Consider the following 18,390-nt stretch of genomic DNA (forward strand, 5'->3'; position numbering starts at 1 on the left):
AGAGGACGCCCAGGCCTGGCTCAGATAATCGTCACCAGTGTTGGCCGTGAGCGGGAATCGACCTCGGGTCCACTGGGTTCGTATCGCGGCGTAGCGCTATCCGATACCGCCACCGCTCGTGCACGCACACACTCGCACGCACACGCACAAACACACGTTTGCACGCACGCACACACACACTCTCGCACGCACGCACACACGTTCGCACGCACGCACACACACACTCTCGCACGCACACACACACATGGTCGCACGCACACGCACAGACACACGTTCGCACGCACAGACACACGTTCGCACGCACACACACACATGGTCGCACGCACACACGCACACGGTCGCACGCACACACGCACACACTCGCACGCACACGCACAGACACACTCTCGCACGCACACACACACACATGGTCGCACGCACACACGCACGCACGCACACGCACAGACACACGTTCGCACGCACACACACACATGGTCGCACGCACACACGCACGCACACACACACACACACGCACAGACACACTCTCGCACGCACACACACACACATGGTCGCACGCACACACGCACACACTCGCACGCACACGCACAGACACACTCTCGCACGCACACACACGCATGGTCGCACGCACACACGCACAAACACACGCGCGGCGGGCCGGCCCCTGCGGCGACTCAGCCTCACCTGCTTCCGTGCATGTCAGCTGCCCATCCTTGCAGTTGCTGCAACAGACAGCGGAAACGGGGGGGGGGGGGGGCGGCGGGGGACACAAAGGACGAAGGTCAGCCAACACGGAAGACATCCCGACGGACGTCAATAGAGTGCGCGGGTTTCGCCTTCCCCTGCCTGCGCTGTGCGTACCCGCGCGGCGCTGTGCGTACGCCCGCACGAGGGCGACCGGGCCCAATCGGAGGACAAACTAAAAGCGAAAGGAAGCTCCAATTTAAAGCTTTCGTGACTGCAGGGATTCATCTTCTTGGTTATTTCGGTAAAGTCTCGTAGAAGGGAAATAATAAAATAATAAAAATAAAATAATTCTCACAACGTTTCGGCCACAATGCAAGCAGCCGTCCTCAGGTGGAGAACAGGTATGTCGGGAAAATACTGTCTTCCCAGACAGACCTGTTCTCCACCTGAGGACGGCTGCTTGTGGCTGCTTGCGTTGTGGCTGAAACGTCGTGAGAAGAATTTAATTGTTATTATTATTATTTCCCTTCTACGAGACTTTACCGAAATAACCAAGAAGATGAAAAGAAGCTGTTCTGAAGCAACGAGTACCCAATGTACAATCAGTGTGTACCGTAGCAGTGTGGTGTATAGTGTAGTGTGTAGTAGTGTAGTGTATATAGTAGTGTATAGTGTAGTGTGTAGTAGTGTAGTGTATATAGTAGTGTATAGTGTAGCGTATAGCAGTGTAGTGTATAGAATAGCAGTGTATCGTGTAGTATATAGTAGTGTAGTGTGAAGTGGATAGTATAGCGTATAGTCGTGTAGTGTATATTGTATAGTAGTGTAATGTATAGCAGTGTTGTGTATAGTATAGCAGTGTACAGTGTAGTATATAGTAGTGTAGTGTGTAGTGTATAGTGTAGTGTGTAGTGTAGTAGTGTATAGTAGTGTAGTGTATAGTGTAGTGTATAGTTTAGTAGTGTATAGCGTAGTGCAGTGACGTGCGGTGCGGTCAATGGCTGGGGAGCCATTGGCTAGTGTCAGAGCCAAATTCACACACTGAGGGGGGCGTTGCCTCACTGAGGGGGCGTGTCCTCACTGAGGGGGCGTGTCATCACTGAGGGGGGCGTGTTAGACACGTCTCACCTGATGACGATTGCTTGTGTTGCGATCGAAACGTCCGTGATGTATTGTTATTTTTTCTACCCACGTGACTTTACCGAAAGAACCAAAGAGTATGGATTCCTGCTGTCACGAAAGCTTCAAATCAAGATTTTACGTCTCCCTCGGTGAGGCAGATGTGATAGCTGCCTCCCCTGGTGCTTTTTCATTGCAGTTTCATGACGAGACCAGCGAGCCTAAATATCTTTATACACATACTATGTGAAATAAGTTACCTGGAGTATGGAAGGCGAGGACATGAAATGAAGGGGTCTACAAACATTACATTGGTGACACACAGAGAGATAGCAACAGGCACGCGCTTATTGCCCGCGCTCCATCCAGCTACTGAGGGGTTGCGCAATCAGAGGGGAGGCTGAGCTCGTCGCTGCCTCACCTCTCGTATCTCCCCGTATTTGCAGCGGAGCTCCGCAAATTTGGCCGTTTTGACTTAAAAAAATTAACCCGTAAAAACAAAGTTTTTCACTATAAATCCTTTATATGCGTGGCGGCTAGAGTCCTCTCGTCCTCTGGCTTGAGATGGCTGCCACCTATGGGTCAGATGATTGTCTGCCAGCATTAAGCAATTGGTAATTAAATATTAAAAAATGTTTCCCTAAACAGTGTCAAATTTTGGAAAACATTTTTCACGAAAATGAATTGTCACGCACAACGAGTCTGTGTGGAAAATGTCAGCTCGATTTGATCACGGGAAGTGGGTTAAAAAACGACCGAAAGATTTGCACAGTCGTAAGCAAGCAAGCAAGCACGCAAGCACGCAAGCAAGCAAGCAAGCGAACTTAATATAAAGGATTTAAAAATGACTGGATTCGTACAGGAATGACATTTATAACACAGATCAGTGGAAGATAAAAAAAAATCTCGTTATTTTATTTTATTCTATTTTTTTTCGTAACAGATATTTTCATTGGAGTATGACAGGTAAAGCTCTAGCCTCCCCTGCCTCTCCCCCCTGACCGCACGTCCCTGCTCCCCACCCACCCCCCCTCCACCCTTTTGACGGAACTCACCACACTTGGCACGAGTCGGAGATGACGATCTGGCCGCCGGCCGGCACGACCTCGTCGCCCAGGTAGCAGCTGCATGCCGAGAGAGCCACGCACCTCATGCTGTTCTCGTCCAGGTAAGGTGCGGCCGAGGGGCAACGTGGGTAGCAGCCTGCGTGCAACGTGGGTAAGGGTGGGGGTGGGTTGGTGGTGGTGGTGGGTTCCTGGTGATTTCAGAGCAATGCTCGGTGAAGACTTGGGTTGCGTAGGCTGGTTAGGGCACGGGTTTGCCTGCTATGTATGGTGGTGATGGTACGTGTGAGCGTCGGGGTGGTAGTGGGGTGGGAGTGGGATGGGTGGGGGTAGGAGTGGGGTGGGAGTGGGGTGGGGGTCGGGTGGTCGTGGGGGTGGTGTGTGGGTGGGGTGGGAGTGTGGGTGGGAGTGTGGGTGGGAGTGGGGTGGGGGTGGGTTGGGAGTGGGGGTGATAGTGGGGGTGGGAGTGGGGGTGGGAATGGGTTGGGGTGGGGTGGGGGTGGGGTGGGAGTGGGGTGGGGGTGGGGGGTGGGGTGGGAGTGGGGGGTGGGAGTGTGGGTGGTCGTGGGGGTGGGAGTGGGGTGGGAGTGGGGGGTGGGAGTGGGGTGGGTCGTGGGGGTGGCGTGTGGGTGGGAGTGGGGTGGGGGTGGGAGTGTGGGTGGGAGTGGGGGGTGGGAATGGGTGTTGGGGAGTGGGGTGGGTCGTGGGGGTGGCGTGTGGGTGGGGTAGGGTGGGAGTGTGGGTGGGAGTGGGGTGGGGGTGGGAATGGAGGGTGGTGGAGAGTGGGGGTGGGGGTAGTGGGGGGTGGGGGTAGTGGGGGTGAGATGTTCACCTTCCATGCGAGGCAGCGTGAATCCGCCGGGCTGCTGCTGCTTGCGGCAGGTGAGCGGCAGGGTGCCGCAGGCGCTGTAGTGCCACGTGCAGTCGCTGTCGTCCTTGTTGTAGTAGTCGCAGAACACGGCTGTTGGCGGGTGGACACGGCGACATATGCAACAGCAACAACAACAACAAAAACAACCGCCATTCGCCACTAAGTGGCGGTAACGTCACCACGACGCTTGTGCCAGGCCATGTGCACCTTGAGGCCACGTGAAGTGTGGAACGCCCGCTGGCAGGAGGTCACGGGGCAGACGCAGCAGGTGCCACGGGTCGACTGACTGAGATGACCGAGATGACTGGCTGATGCACCACCTGTGCCCCCTACTGTGCCAACTTGCTGTGCTTTAGACACCCGATGCTCCGCTCGTTGTTGTGAGCATCTCTCCTCCACCCTCCGTTGTTGTTGGAGGGCGACTGCCTCTAACTGCCCAGCAGCGTCCTTTACGAGCCTCCTCCACAGAGGCCGAACTTGACACCGCTGGTACCAGTCATTGGCAAGACCACTCAGCTCCACGTCCTCCTATACCACATCACTCAATTTCTTCTCTAGCCCGTGCCGCGCTCGTTTAGCCCCCTCGATCCGGCCGAACAAAAGCTGTTTACGCATGCGGTGGCTGGGCATGCGGGCTACATGGCCCAGCCAACGCAGCCTTGCCCACGGGAGGAGCTCACTGATGGGACTTTGCCCGGATCTTTCAAGGATTTGTGAGCTCCTCACACAATCCAGCCTGGTTAAACCCAGAATGAATCGTAGGCAGGCCAGCCTAAATGTTTCCAATCTGCGAAGAAGCTCCATTAGGGGGGGTCCTGCAAAAACAACCCCCTACCTCCTCGTGGTGCCGGACGGGCAACATTGTCGTGGACGGTGCCGTGGGGGAGGGGCCAATTCTGATTGGCCTCTCCCCTCAGGGCGTTTGTAGCCCCCACAGTGGCTAAATGGGGGATCTGGACGGATGCGAGGGGCTGATAACCCTTCCACCTTCAATAAATTACCACTAAACACACACACAAAGAGGCAAAGACAAAGACCCCTTGTATAGCCTTAACAGACTGTAGGGGCAAGTCCTGTTAGCGAGCACCTATGAAGGCCGGAACGGTACACGAGGGGGTGGGTGGCCAGCCACCACGCCCGACCGCCTTTGTCTCCCCAGTGGCAATGTTTACACACCGCACCAGGTACTCATTTGAGGCTGAGTCGACCTAAAGGAGGCCCGGGACCGGTTCAGATAATTGTCGCGGATGTTGGCAGTGAGCGGGAATCGAACCCGTGTCGCCGGGTTCATAGCGCAGCGAAACACACACACACACAGGTACACACGGGTACACACACACCTCCATCTCACACCTCCCCGCCCACACGTCGCGACCACTCACGGCATCGCTCGGGGGTCCTCCACTTGACGCACACGCCGGCCTCGTTGCAGGCCTGCGCGTACGCGGCCACTGCCGTGCAGAAGCACTCGCAGTCGCCGCCCGTGTCGCATGCGCACGAGTCGCGCACGCACGCATCGAAGTACGGCACGTGGTACACCTGCAGGGGGGACACGTGGGGGGGGGGGGGGGGGGAGACGACACGTGGTGAGCTACGTGGTATACCTGGAGGCACGTGGTACATCTGCAGGGGGGACACGTGGGGGGGGGGGACACGTGGGGGGGGGGACACGTGGGGGGGGGGACACGTGGGGGGGGGCACGTGGGGGGGGGCACGTGGGGGGGGACACGTGGGGGGGGGACACGTGGGGGGGGGACACGTGGGGGGGGGGGACACGTGGGGGGGGGGGGGACACGTGGGGGGGGGGGGACACGTGGGGGGGGGGGGGACACGTGGGGGGGGGACACGTGGGGGGGGGGGACACGTGGGGGGGGGGACACGTGGGGGGGGGGGACACACACGTGGTGAGCTACGTGGTACACCTGGAGGGGACACGAGGGGGGGATGGAGGAGGCAAGACACACACGGTGAGTGACGTGATAGAGACGGTGAGGTTCGTAGGTCGGGGGTGGTGGAGGTGGTGATGGTGGCAGCGGTGGTGGAGGTCATGGTGGTGGTGGCGGAGGTCGTGGTGGAGGTCGCGGTGGTGGTGATCGTGGTAGCGGTGAAGGCCGCGGTGGTGGACCTCATGGCGGAGGTGGTGCATGCCGTCAGTTATGGCCACGGTAGCGGTGAAGACAACAGCACCACCACCACCACCGCCGCCGCCTCTGCCACGCCACCCCACCACTCAGCGCGCACCTGGTCGTGGCAGTCCTGGAAGACGTCGCTGTTGATGATGTTGCACTTGCGCTGAGCCCACACTAGGCGGTAGGGGTTGCGCTCGCATGGCCGCGCCTCGGCTTCGACGGCAGCGCAACTCTCCTTCATCTTCCAGCTGTTGCCGAACGCCACGGCGCTCGCCACCGTCGTGCCGTCGGCCGTGCGGAAGTCGTCGCTCACGTCACCGTTGAAGTTGCCGCAGAGGCCGCACACCTTGCCCTGTGGGGGTTTTGGTGGTGGTGGGTGGTGGGAGGTGGGGACACACACACACACACACGGGGAGTGGAGTGAGAGAGTGGAGTGAGTGAGGGAGGGAGAGAGGGAGGGAGGGAGGGAGGGAGGGAGGGAGGGAGGGAGAGAGGGAGGGAGGGAGAGAGGGAGGGAGGGAGAGAGGGAGGGAGGGAGAGAGGGAGGAAGAGAGTGAGGGAGAGAGTGAGGGAGAGAGAGAGGGAGGGAGAGAGGGAGGGAGGGAGAGAGGGAGGGAGGGAGAGAGGGAGGGAGGGAGAGAGGGAGGGAGGGAGAGAGGGAGGGAGGGAGAGAGGGAGGGAGGGAGAGAGAGAGGGAGGGAGAGAGGGAGGGAGGGAGAGAGGGAGGGAGGGAGAGAGGGAGGGAGGGAGAGAGTGAGGGAGGGAGAGAGTGAGGGAGAGAGGGAGGGAGGGAGAGAGGGAGGAAGAGAGTGAGGGAGGGAGAGAGTGAGGGAGGGAGAGAGTGAGGGAGGGAGGGAGGGAGGGAGAGAGTGAGTGAGTGAGAGAGTGAGGGAGGGAGGGAGAGAGTGAGGGAGGGAGGGAGAGAGTGAGTGAGTGAGAGAGTGAGGGAGGGAGAGAGAGAGAGAGTGAGGGAGGAAGAGAGTGAGGGAGGGAGGGAGGGAGAGAGAGAGTGAGGGAGGAAGAGAGTGAGGGAGGGAGAGAGTGAGGGAGGGAGAGAGTGAGGGAGGGAGGGAGAGAGAGAGGGAGGAAGAGATTGAGGGAAGAAGAGAGTGAGGGAGAGAGTGAGGGAGACAAGGAGAGTGGATTGTGAGTGGAGTGAATGAGTTGAGGGAGAGTGGAGTGTGAGTGAGTGCAGTGAGTGAGTGAGGGAGAGAGTGAGGGATGGAGAGAGTGAGTGAGACAGGGAGAGTGGATTGTGAGTGGAGTGAGTGAGTTGAGGGAGAGTGGAGTGTGAGTGAGTGCAGTGAGTGAGGGAGAGAGTGAGGGAGGGAGAGAGTGAGTGAGAAAGGGAGAGTGGAGTGTGAGTGGAGTGAGGGCGGGAGTGAGAGAGGGAGAGTAGAGTGAGTAAGACATGGAGAGTGGAATGTGAGTGGAGTGAGTGAGTTGAGGGAGAGTGGAGTGTGAGTGAGTTGCAGTGAGTGAGTGAGAGCGTGAGGAGTGAGTGGAGTAAGTGGAGTGAGTGACAGAGTGGAACGTGAGTGGAGTGAGTGAGTTGAGGGAGAGTGGAGTGTGAGTGAGTTGCAGTGAGTGAGTGAGAGCGTGAGGAGTGAGTGAGTGGAGTGAGAGAGGGAGAGATAGTGGAGTGAGAGTGGAGTTAGAGAGTAAGGGAGTGAGAGAATGAGGGAGGGAGTGAGGGAGAGAGGAGTGAGTGAGACAAGGATAGTGGATTGTGAGTGGAGTGAGTGAGTTGAGGGAGAGTGGAGTGTGAGTGAGTTGCAGTGAGTGAGTGAGTGAGAGCGTGAGGAGTGAGTGAGTGGAGTAAGTGGAGTGAGTGAGAGAGTGGAATGTGAGTGGAGTGAGTGAGTTGAGGGAGAGTGGAGTGTGAGTGAGTGCAGTGAGTGAGTGAGAGAGAGAGTGAGGGAGGGAGAGAGTGAGTGAGAAAGGGAGAGTGGAGTGTGAGTGGAGTGAGGGCGGGAGTGAGAGAGGGAGAGTAGAGTGAATGAGACATGGAGAGTGGAATGTGAGTGGAGTGAGTGAGTTGAGGGAGAGTGGAGTGTGAGTGAGTTGCAGTGAGTGAGTGAGTGAGAGCGTGAGGAGTGAGTGAGTGGAGTAAGTGGAGTGAGTGAGAGAGTGGAATGTGAGTGGAGTGAGTGAGTTGAGGGAGAGTGGAGTGTGAGTGAGTTGCAGTGAGTGAGTGAGAGCGTGAGGAGTGAGTGAGTGGAGTGAGAGAGGGAGAGATAGTGGAGTGAGAGTGGAGTTAGAGAGTAAGGGAGTGAGAGAATGAGGGAGGGAGTGAGGGAGGGAGAGAGGAGTGAGTGAGACAAGGAGAGTGGATTGTGAGTGGAGTGAGTGAGTTGAGGGAGAGTGGAGTGTGAGTGAGTGCAGTGAGTGAGTGAGGGAGAGCGTGAGGAGTGAGTGAGGTAAGTGGAGTGAGTGAGAGAGTGGAATGTGAGTGGAGTGAGTGAGTTGAGGGAGAGTGGAGTGTGAGTGAGTTGCAGTGAGTGAGTGAGCGAGAGCGTGAGGAGTGAGTGAGTGGAGTAAGTGGAGTGAGTGAGAGAGTGGAACGTGAGTGGAGTGAGTGAGTTGAGGGAGAGTGGAGTGTGAGTGAGTTGCAGTGAGTGAGTGAGTGAGAGCGTGAGGAGTGAGTGAGTTGAGGGAGAGTGGAGTGTGAGTGAGTGCAGTGAGTGAGTGAGTGAGTGAGAGCGTGAGGAGTGAGTGAGTGGAGTAAGTGGAGTGAGTGAGAGAGTGGAACGTGAGTGGAGTGAGTGAGTTGAGGGAGAGTGGAGTGTGAGTGAGTTGCAGTGAGTGAGTGAGTGAGGAGTGAGTGAGTGGCGTAAGTGGAGTGAGTGAGAGAGTGGAATGTGAGTGGAGTGAGTGAGTTGAGGGAGAGTGGAGTGTGAGTGAGTTGCAGTGAGTGAGTGAGAGCGTGAGGAGTGAGTGAGTGGAGTGAGAGAGGGAGAGATAGTGGAGTGAGAGTGGAGTTAGAGAGTAAGGGAGTGAGAGAATGAGGGAGGGAGTGAGGGAGGGAGAGAGGAGTGAGTGAGACAAGGAGAGTGGATTGTGAGTGGAGTGAGTGAGTTGAGGGAGAGTGGAGTGTGAGTGAGTGCAGTGAGTGAGTGAGGGAGAGCGTGAGGAGTGAGTGAGGTAAGTGGAGTGAGTGAGAGAGTGGAATGTGAGTGGAGTGAGTGAGTTGAGGGAGAGTGGAGTGTGAGTGAGTTGCAGTGAGTGATTGAGCGAGAGCGTGAGGAGTGAGTGAGTGGAGTAAGTGGAGTGAGTGAGAGAGTGGAACGTGAGTGGAGTGAGTGAGTTGAGGGAGAGTGGAGTGTGAGTGAGTTGCAGTGAGTGAGTGAGTGAGAGCGTGAGGAGTGAGTGAGTTGAGGGAGAGTGGAGTGTGAGTGAGTGCAGTGAGTGAGTGAGTGAGAGCGTGAGGAGTGAGTGAGTGGATTGAGAGAGGGAGGGAGAGTGGAGTGAGAGAGGGAGAGTGGAGTGAGAGAGTAAGGGAGTGAGAGAATGAGGGAGGGAGTGAGTAAGTGAGAGAGGAGTGAGTGAGTGAGAGTGAGAGACTTTTGACTTTCAAACCACTTTTATTGCTGCCAGCAGCAACAGCACCGGAGCCGATTTCGATACGAAACCCCACAAAGTCGTCAGCGGCAACAAATAACCCGAAATAAAGGTAATTGTGACAATGATAATTGTTTTATAACAGTTTTCACGTAACTTTTGTGGTAAAAAAAATGTCAGAAGGAACTTTTGGCACCCGGGCATCGTCACTTTATCAAATTTGGCCCTCTTTGCAAAAACGTTTGGACACCCCCTGCAATAGTTATTCTTTGATTCTTTCGGTAAAGTCACGTATAAAGATAAAATAATAGATTAAATAATAGCATACTACGACGTTTCGATTGCAACACAAGCAATTGCAACACAAGCAAGTGTTGCAATCGAAACGTCGTAGTAATGCTATTATTTAATGTATTATTTTATCTTTAGACGTGACTTTACCGAAAGAACCAAAGAGTAATCCCTGCAGTCACGAAAGCTCCAAATTACGATTGAACCCCTTGCAATAGACCAAAGAAAGCACGCGGTGCTCAACGCGCCACGCGCGACACGAAAACAATAACCGTCACGTGGTGTCGCACGTCATTGCGCGCGCCACGCCCCCCTACAAGGAGGCCCGGCCCGGCCCGCTCGCCCGCCCGCCTTCCTCCCGCGTACCTTGTAGCTCGCGTCGAGCTTGACGAAGATGCTCGTGTGTCGGTCCCACATGACCATGACGCCGATGTCCGTCTGCACGATGCGGTAGAGCCCCACCGAGTGGACGCTGAGCGCGCCGACGTCCGGCAAAGCCGCGCCGCTTACGGGCAGAACCTGCACGGCGCCGTCCTTCATGCGCACCTCCACGTTGTACGCCTACGCCGTGGGTGGGGGTGGGAGGGGGGAGGGGAGGGGGGAGACGCAGGTGAGTGGGTGGGTGGGTGGGGAGGGGGGAGATGTGGGTGGGTGGGAGGGGAGGGGGGAGGGGGTGAGATGCAGGTGAGTGGGTGGGTGGGGGGGGAGAGATGCAGGTGAGTGAGTGGGTGGGGGGGGAGGAGGGGGGGGAGACGCAGGTGGGTGGGTGGGGGTGGGTGGGGGGGGAGGAGGTAGATGCAGGTGAGTGGGTGGGGGGGGGGAGGGGGGGACGCAGGTGGGTGGGTGGGGAGGGGGGAGACGCAGGTGGGTGGGTGGGGGGGAGATGCAGGTGAGTGAGTGGGTGGGGAGGGGAGGGGGGAGACGCAGGTGGGTGGGGAGAGACACTGATGAGTGGTGGGTAGGGAGAGAGATAAAGGTGGGTGGGTGGAGTAGGTGGGGGGGGAGAAACCGATGGGTGGTGGGTTGGGAGGGAGGCAGATGCAGGTGGGTGGGGAGCGAGGGAGACGCAGGTGAGTGGGTGGGGAGGGAGGGAGACACAGATGCGTGGTCGGGTGGGGAGACACGGGGGGGGGGGGGGGTGGGGGGGTGGGGGGAGGGCGCGAGCGAGTGAATCGAATACGAGAAGGGAGGGAGACCAAGAGAGGGGATCAGACGCGGGGGTTCAAACCCAGACGGTGGGTTGTGTGGGGTGTGGGGGTGTGGGGTCGGGGTGACCTCTGACCTTGACGAATAGGCGCACGGACTTGGAGCAGGAGACCCCCGTGGTTCCGCAGTCTTCGTTGTCGGTGATGATCTGGAAGGTCCCTGCACCTGACGCTCCGCCGCAGTAGTCCTACGGGACAAAGTGTTCCCCTTTAGGAGTGCTGTCCGGGGCGGGGGCGGGTGCCGTTCGCAACTTTCAGGGCGGCTGGGGCCCCGCCGTCTGGAGCTGCGTAACTATTTTTTAATCCTTTATATTAAGTTCACTTGCGCGCTTGCTTGCGCGCTTACGACCGTGCAAATCTTTCGGTCGTTTTTTAACCCACTTCCCGTGATCCAATCGAGCTGACATTTTTGCACAGACTCGTTGTGCGTGACAATTTATTGTCGTGAAAATGTTTTTCCAAAATTTTCTACTTTTTAGGAAATGTTTTTTTCATATTTAATTTAAAATACCAATGTGATAAAAATGAAACTCTTACTCAAGAAAAACAGAAATGAATAATAAAATAAAACCGATGCCACGCATATAAAGGATTTATAGTGAAAAACTTTGTTTTTACGGGTTAATTTTTTTCAGAAGCGGCCCTTTGTCCGTCACAAATGAACATCTACGGCAGCAGCCGCATTCTCCAAACGCACGGAGGTGCATTGTGACCCATAAACTAAGCGACAACTGAACTAATGATAATAGTTTTTTTACCCTTCTATCTGGCAACAAAACTGTACACCTTTTTACAAGGAGCCATGTAAATGCTTACCCCGAGCTCTCATACTCTGATGGTGCATTGTCTTTGAGTTGTGCGCCTTTTGGCGTCATCTGGTTCAACACCATGTGAGACTAGGCTCTAAGGAAAGCTGTCCCTTCTACGTAACTTCTACGTAACTTTACCGAAAGAACCAAGAACATGGATCTAAACTAGTTTTATCGTCAACAGGTATAATGTCCCCACTCCTGAACTGCTACTGCTTAGCTTCTGTCACGGAAGCGAGAACCCTGGCCATCACAAACGAGAGCAGCTCAACAAAGTCGCTTGTCATCGACGAACGCGTGGAGACGTTGATTCTAAATGTGGAGGGGAAAAAACAACCCCAGAGAACCCAGAGAGAAATCCGCGCGACCACGGGGACAGAGAGAGAGACAGACGCAAACCCCAAATATATAACAGGCATCAAGGTCGGGATCGAACACACGACCTCCTGTATACCAGGCAAGGTAGTTAACATCTCATAGCCACCATGGCTTTAGGGTCGGGATGGAACCCACGACCTCCTGCATACCGGGCGAGGTAGTTAACATCTCATAGCCACCATGGCTTTAGGGTCGGGATGGAACCCACGACCTCCTGCATACCGGGCGAGGTAGTTAACATCTCATAGCCACCATGGCTTTAGGGTCGGGATGGAACCCACGACCTCCTGCATACCGGGCGAGGTGGTTAACATCTCCAAGCCAACGTGGCTATTAGGGTCAGGATGGAACCCACGACCTCCTGCATACCGGGCGAGGTAGTTAACATCTCATAGCCACCATGGCTTTAGGGTCGGGATGGAACCCACGACCTCCTGCATACCGGGCGAGGTAGTTAACATCTCATAGCCACCATGGCTTTAGGGTCGGGATGGAACCCACGACCTCCTGCATACCGGGCGAGGTAGTTAACATCTCATAGCCACCATGGCTTTAGGGTCGGGATGGAACCCACGACCTCCTGCATACCGGGCGAGGTAGTTAACATCTAGCCACCGTGATGATGGGAGAGATAGACGCAGACTCCCAATATACAGCAGGCGTCAGGTTCGAGATCGAACCCACGACCTCCTGTATACCAGGCGAGGTAGTTAATATCTCCTAGCCCACCGAGATGATGATGAGAGAGAGAGACGCAGACTCCAAATATACAGCAGGCGTTAGGTTCGAGATCGAACCCACGACCTCCTGTACACCAGGCGAGGTAGTTAACATCTCCTAGTCCCCAAGATGATGATGAGAGAGAGAGAGACGCAGACTTCAAATGTACAGCAGCAGGCGTCAGGGTCGAGATTGAACCCACGACCTCCTGTGTACCGGACGAGGTAGTTAACATCTCCTAGCCACCGTGATGATGGGAGAGATAGACGCAGACTCCAAATATACAGCAGCAGGCATCGTCAGGGTCGAGATTGAACTCACAACCTCATGTATACCAGGCGAGGTAGTTAACATATCCTAGCCCCCAAGATGATGATGAGAGAAAGAGAGACGCAGACTCCAAATGTACAGCAGCAGGCATCAAGGTTCGGGATCGAATCCACGACCTCCTGTGTACCGGGCGAGGTAGTTAACATCTCCTAGCCACCGTGGCGTTGGGGTCTCACCTGCGTGATGGCGTAGTCGCACTTCCCGTCGAAGATGAAGCGGCGTCCGTCGTAGGTGATGAAGTGGCCGTCGCCGTACATCTTGCACATGCCGGGACACGTGGCGTTCGTGCAGCTCCACACGCCTCCGTTGCACGTGCTGCCAAGGGGGGTGACACAACGCCGGTACGTGTGAGCGCGCGTGTGCGCGCGTGTGTGTGTGTGAGCGCGTGTGTGTGCGTGTGTGTGTGAGTGCGTGTGTGCGTGTGTGTGTGAGTGCGTGTGTGTGTGTGCGTGTGTGAGTGCGTGTGTGTGTGAGTGCGTGTGAGTGCGTGTGTGAGTGCGTGTGTGCGTGTGTGTGTGTGTGTGTGAGTGCGTGTGTGTGAGCGCGCGAGTGTGCGCATGTGTGTGTGTGAGTGCGTGTGTGTGTGTGTGTGTGAGTGAGTGCGCGCGTGTGTGCGTGTGTGGGTAGTTGGAGGCAGTCGCCCTCCAACAACAACGGAGGGCGGAGGAGCGACGCTCACAACAACGAGCGGAGTGCCGGGTGGCTAAAGCACAGCAAGTTGGTACAGTAGGGGGCACAGGTGGTGCATCAGCCTGTCATCTCGGTCATCTCGGTCAGTCGACCCGTGGCACCTGCTGGGTCTGTCCCGTGACCTCCTGCCAGCGGGCGTTCGACACTTCACGTGGTAGCCTCAAGGTGCACTTGACCTGGCACAAGCGTCGTGGTGACGTCACCGCCACTTAGTGGCGAATGGCGGTTGTTGTTGTTGTTGTGTGTGTGTATGGGGAGCGGTAGTGTGGCGGTTAGCGCGCTACACTATGAGCCTGGCGACCCGGGTTCGATTCACGGCCAATACTGGTGGCTATTATCTGAACCGGTCCTGGGCCTCCCCTAGGCCTACTCAGCCTAAAATGAGTACCTGGTGCGTGTGTGTAAACATCGCTACTAGGGAGACAAAGTCGGCCGGGCCGTGGTGCTGGCCACCCACCACCTCGTGTGCCGTGCCGGCCTTCATAGGTGCTCGCTAACAGCGGTTACCCCCTACAGTCTGTTAAGAGGCTACGCGGGGAACCATTCCCTGTGTGTAGAACAAGGGCATGGTGCTGGCCCCCCCACCTACCCACCCACCCCCTCGTGTGCCACAGTGCCGGTCGCCTTCATAGCTGCCACTCGCCATCAGCGCTTGCTCCGACAGTCTGTTAAGAGGCTACGTGGTGGACCTTTTCCTGTGTGTAGAACAAGGGCATGGTGCTGGCCACCCATCCACCTACCCACCCACCAACCCACCCAACCACCCACCCCCTCGTGTGCCACAGTGCCGGTCGCCTTCATAGCTGGCACTCGCCATCAGCGCTTGCTCCGACAGTCTGTTAAGAGGCTACGCGGGGGACATTTGCCTGTGTGTGGTGGTGGTGGTGGTGGTGACACGCGTACCACTTGTTGCAGTCCACCGTGGCCACCTCGCCCTTGCGGTACGTGACGCCGTTGTGCACGCAGGGACACGCGTCCTGCACCACGCACGCGCCAGCATCGTCCAGCACGAGGCCAGCGGGGCACGTGCAGCCAGACTGGCAAGAGCTCTTCATCTGTGGTGTTTGGGGGGGGGGGAGTGGAAGGTCGTCATTGTCATTGTCATCATTGTCATCATAATCATCATCATCGGTGTGTTGTCATCATTATCATTGTGTCGTCGTCATCATCATCATCAATGTGTGCTCATAATCATCAACTCACGCATGGCATGCCGGCGCTGCGACAGCTGGCCTGGCAGGCCACGCCGAGGTCTCCGTCCGCCAGTTGTGAGCAGTTGGCGTAGACCTTGGGCGAGACGCAGCCCTCTGTGGACAAGAGACAGGTTGGGTGGTGGTCCGGAAGGTGGTGGTTGTTGTGGTGGTTGTGGTGGTGGTGGTTGTGGTGGTTGTGGTGGTTGTGGTGGTGGTGGTTGTGGTGGTTGTGGTGGTTGTGGTGGGGGTGGTGGGGGTGGTTGTGGTGGTTGTGTGGTGGTGGTTGTGGTGGTTGTGGTGGTGGTGTGGTGGTGGTGTGGTGGTGGTTGTGGTGGTTGTGGTGGTAGACAAACGGGAGAGACGCGGAGATGCCTCGTTCTGGACAAACGGGGAGATAGAGACCCACAGAGACCCATAGAGACCCGCAGAGAGACTCATAGAGACCCACAGAGACTCATATAAACCCACAGAGACTCATAGAGAGCCACAGAGACTCATAGAGTCCCACAGAGACCCATAGCGCAAAGAGAATCAGAGACCTACAGAGACCGACTGAAGACGCAAGCCGCATGAGCGCGACCGTGGCCATGCAACCCAAATGATGGACCAGACAGTGAACCCACAGGCACCCCACAGACACTCATAGAGATGCACAAATAAATATACCCACGTGTTATTAGAATAAAACATTTTTTGTTAACGAGCTTGAGAAAAAGTGATCGGGGAACGGAATCTCACCAACGCCTTGGTCTGACGATTCGCAGGTGATTTTGCCCGCCTTGCAAACGCTGTGGACAGGACGGGAGAAGGGACGGAGGTCACGTGGTGATGGCAATCACGCACTTACTCACACTCACTCATTCACTCACACTTCCTAGCACCCACTCACTCCCCCACCCACTCATCCACCAACCCACTTACTCACCCACCCACTCACCCACCCATTCACCCATCCACTCACTCACCCACTCACCCACCCACTCACTCACCCACCCACTCACTCACTCATCCACTTACCCACCCATTCACCCATCCACTCACCCACCCACTCACCCACTCACCCACTCACCAACCCACTCACTCACCCACCCACTCACCCACCCACTCACCCACTCACCCACCCACACACTCACTCACCCACCCACCCACTCACCCACACACTCACCCACCCATCCACCAACCCACTCACTCACCCACCCACTCACCCACCCACCCACCCACCCACCCACCCACCCACCCACTCACTCACTCACCCACTCACCCACCCACTCACCCACCCACTCACCCACCCATTCACCCATCCACTCACCCACCCACTCACCCACCCACTCACTCACTTACTCACCCACCCACCCACCCACCCACCCACCCACCCACTCACTCACTCACTCACCCACTCACCCACTCACCCACCCATTCACCCATCCACTCACCCACCCACTCACCCAGCCACTCACCCACTCACCCACCCATTTACCCATCCACTCACCCACCCACTCACCCACTCACCAACCCACCCACTCACCCACCCACTCACCCACCCACTCACCCACTCACCCATCCACTCACCCACCCATCCACTCACCCACCCACCCACTCACCCACCCACCCACTCACCCACCCACTCACCCACCCACACACTCACTCACCCATCCACTCACCCACCCACCCACTCACCCACCCACTCACCCACTCACCCACCCACCCACTCACCTACCCACCCACCCACTCACCTACCCACCCACCCACTCACCTACCCACACACTCACTCACCCACCCACCCACTCACCCACCCACCCACTCACCACGCGCGCCCGTCAACGCTGTAGCTCTGCCCGTTGACCACGACGCGGTTGCCCACGTAGCAGGGGCACAGTTCGGGCGCCACGCACTGCGAGGCGCTGTCGAGCAGAGTTCCCGCAGCGCATTGGCAGCCAGAGGCTGGCTCCTCCCCCTCGCACAACGAGGGCTCGGCCACGCCTCGGCACGTGGCCTCACAGGGGCTGGCCGAATCAACGAACACCTGACCGGCAGGGCACTTGGACGCTACGGGCGAGACGGGGGTGGGTGGGGGTTGGGGGGACACGGAGTGAACAGAGTGAGAGTAGGACGACGCGAAAAGGGTGGGTGGTGGTTTGGGGGTGGGTGAGTGGGTGAGTGGGTGAACGGGTGGGTGAGTGGCTGAACGGGTGGGTGAGTGGCTGAACGGGTGGGTGAGTGGCTGAACGGGTGGGTGAGTGGCTGAACGGGTGGGTGAGTGTATGGGGGTGGGGTTGGGGGGACACGGAGTGAACGGAGTGAGAGTAGGACGACGCGAAAAGGGTGGGTGGGGGTTTGGGGGTGGGTGAGTGAGTGAGTGGCTGAACGGGTGGGTGAGTGTATGGGGGTTGGGGTTGGTGGGACACGGAGTGAACGGAGTGAGGGTAGGAGGAGGACGACGCGAAAAGGGTGGGTGGGGGTTTGGGGGTGGGTGAGTGGGTGGGTGAGTGGGTGGGTGAGTGGGTGGGTGGGTGAGTGGCTGAACGGGTGGGTGAGTGTATGGGGGTTGGGGTTGGGGGGACACGGAGTGAACGGAGTGAGGGTAGGAGGAGGACGACGCGAAAAGGGTGGGTGGGGGTTTGGGGGTGGGTGAGTGGGTGGGTGAGTGGCTGAACGGGTGGGTAAGTGTATGGGGGTGGGGTTGGTGGGACACAGAGTGAATGGAGTGAGAGTAGGAGGAGGGTGACGCGAAAAGGGTCGGTGGGGGTTTGGGGTTGGGTCCCATGATGTTGCTGCTCACCCCGATTCCTTACCCGTACCCGGCCGCACCAGGGTTGCAAACGGGTACCCGTAGCCGTACCCGGCCTGGTACGGGTAGCCGGGTACGGGTAGGGTACGGGTATCGGGTACCCGGTTGCGACCTCTGCATGTAGGCTGTGTGTGGCGGGATATATAAACTTTTAGGTTGAGGTGTAGATTTGTGCAGTAGTTTCAGGCTGCCGCGCCCGCCGCAATAAGTTCTAATGTAACGTTGTAAGCCTCATTTTGGCGCCCCTTTACCTTGGCGCCCGGGGACATATGTACCCCCCTGACCCCCCCCCCCCCCTCTAGCTATGCCTCTGTGACTCTCACCGCAGATCGCGGGGTTCCAATTGGCGATGATCACTCCTCGCAGCGCGCAGGCGTGCGCGTACGCCGACACTGACGCGCAGAAGCAGTCTTGCCCACAGTGGCACGAGTCGTGTTTGCAGTTCTGAGAGACACGCAGAGGGCAAGGTGGGACAAACACGCGCACACACGCGGTGAGACAGAGTTCAATCATGCAGACGTACAGACGCGCAGAGACGCGCAGACGCGTCGGGAGACA

At 57.3% G+C, this 18,390-nt stretch overlaps 1 protein-coding gene across 1 annotated transcript in view; it reads right to left on the reverse strand.

The window, feature by feature from the left end:
* LOC144733746 (uncharacterized) overlaps nucleotides 1–18,390 on the reverse strand; it is a 77,271-nt gene that overhangs the window by 40,913 nt on the left and 17,968 nt on the right. Inside the window, exons 14-26 of the mRNA XM_078615767.1 lie at nucleotides 18,156–18,276; nucleotides 16,850–17,090; nucleotides 15,783–15,832; nucleotides 15,055–15,158; nucleotides 14,755–14,906; nucleotides 13,338–13,476; nucleotides 11,002–11,112; nucleotides 10,086–10,280; nucleotides 5,980–6,219; nucleotides 5,121–5,277; nucleotides 3,700–3,828; nucleotides 2,859–3,006; nucleotides 682–719 (exon numbers count right to left, since the gene is read on the reverse strand). Of these exons, the coding sequence (XP_078471893.1) occupies nucleotides 682–719; nucleotides 2,859–3,006; nucleotides 3,700–3,828; nucleotides 5,121–5,277; nucleotides 5,980–6,219; nucleotides 10,086–10,280; nucleotides 11,002–11,112; nucleotides 13,338–13,476; nucleotides 14,755–14,906; nucleotides 15,055–15,158; nucleotides 15,783–15,832; nucleotides 16,850–17,090; nucleotides 18,156–18,276 (1,825 nt within the window). The remainder of the gene's footprint in view (nucleotides 1–681; nucleotides 720–2,858; nucleotides 3,007–3,699; nucleotides 3,829–5,120; nucleotides 5,278–5,979; nucleotides 6,220–10,085; nucleotides 10,281–11,001; nucleotides 11,113–13,337; nucleotides 13,477–14,754; nucleotides 14,907–15,054; nucleotides 15,159–15,782; nucleotides 15,833–16,849; nucleotides 17,091–18,155; nucleotides 18,277–18,390) is intronic.

The sequence above is a fragment of the Lampetra planeri genome, chromosome 48 (genome assembly GCF_965212315.1).
Source record: "Lampetra planeri chromosome 48, kcLamPlan1.2.h2, whole genome shotgun sequence".
Lineage (NCBI taxonomy): Eukaryota > Metazoa > Chordata > Hyperoartia > Petromyzontiformes > Petromyzontidae > Lampetra > Lampetra planeri.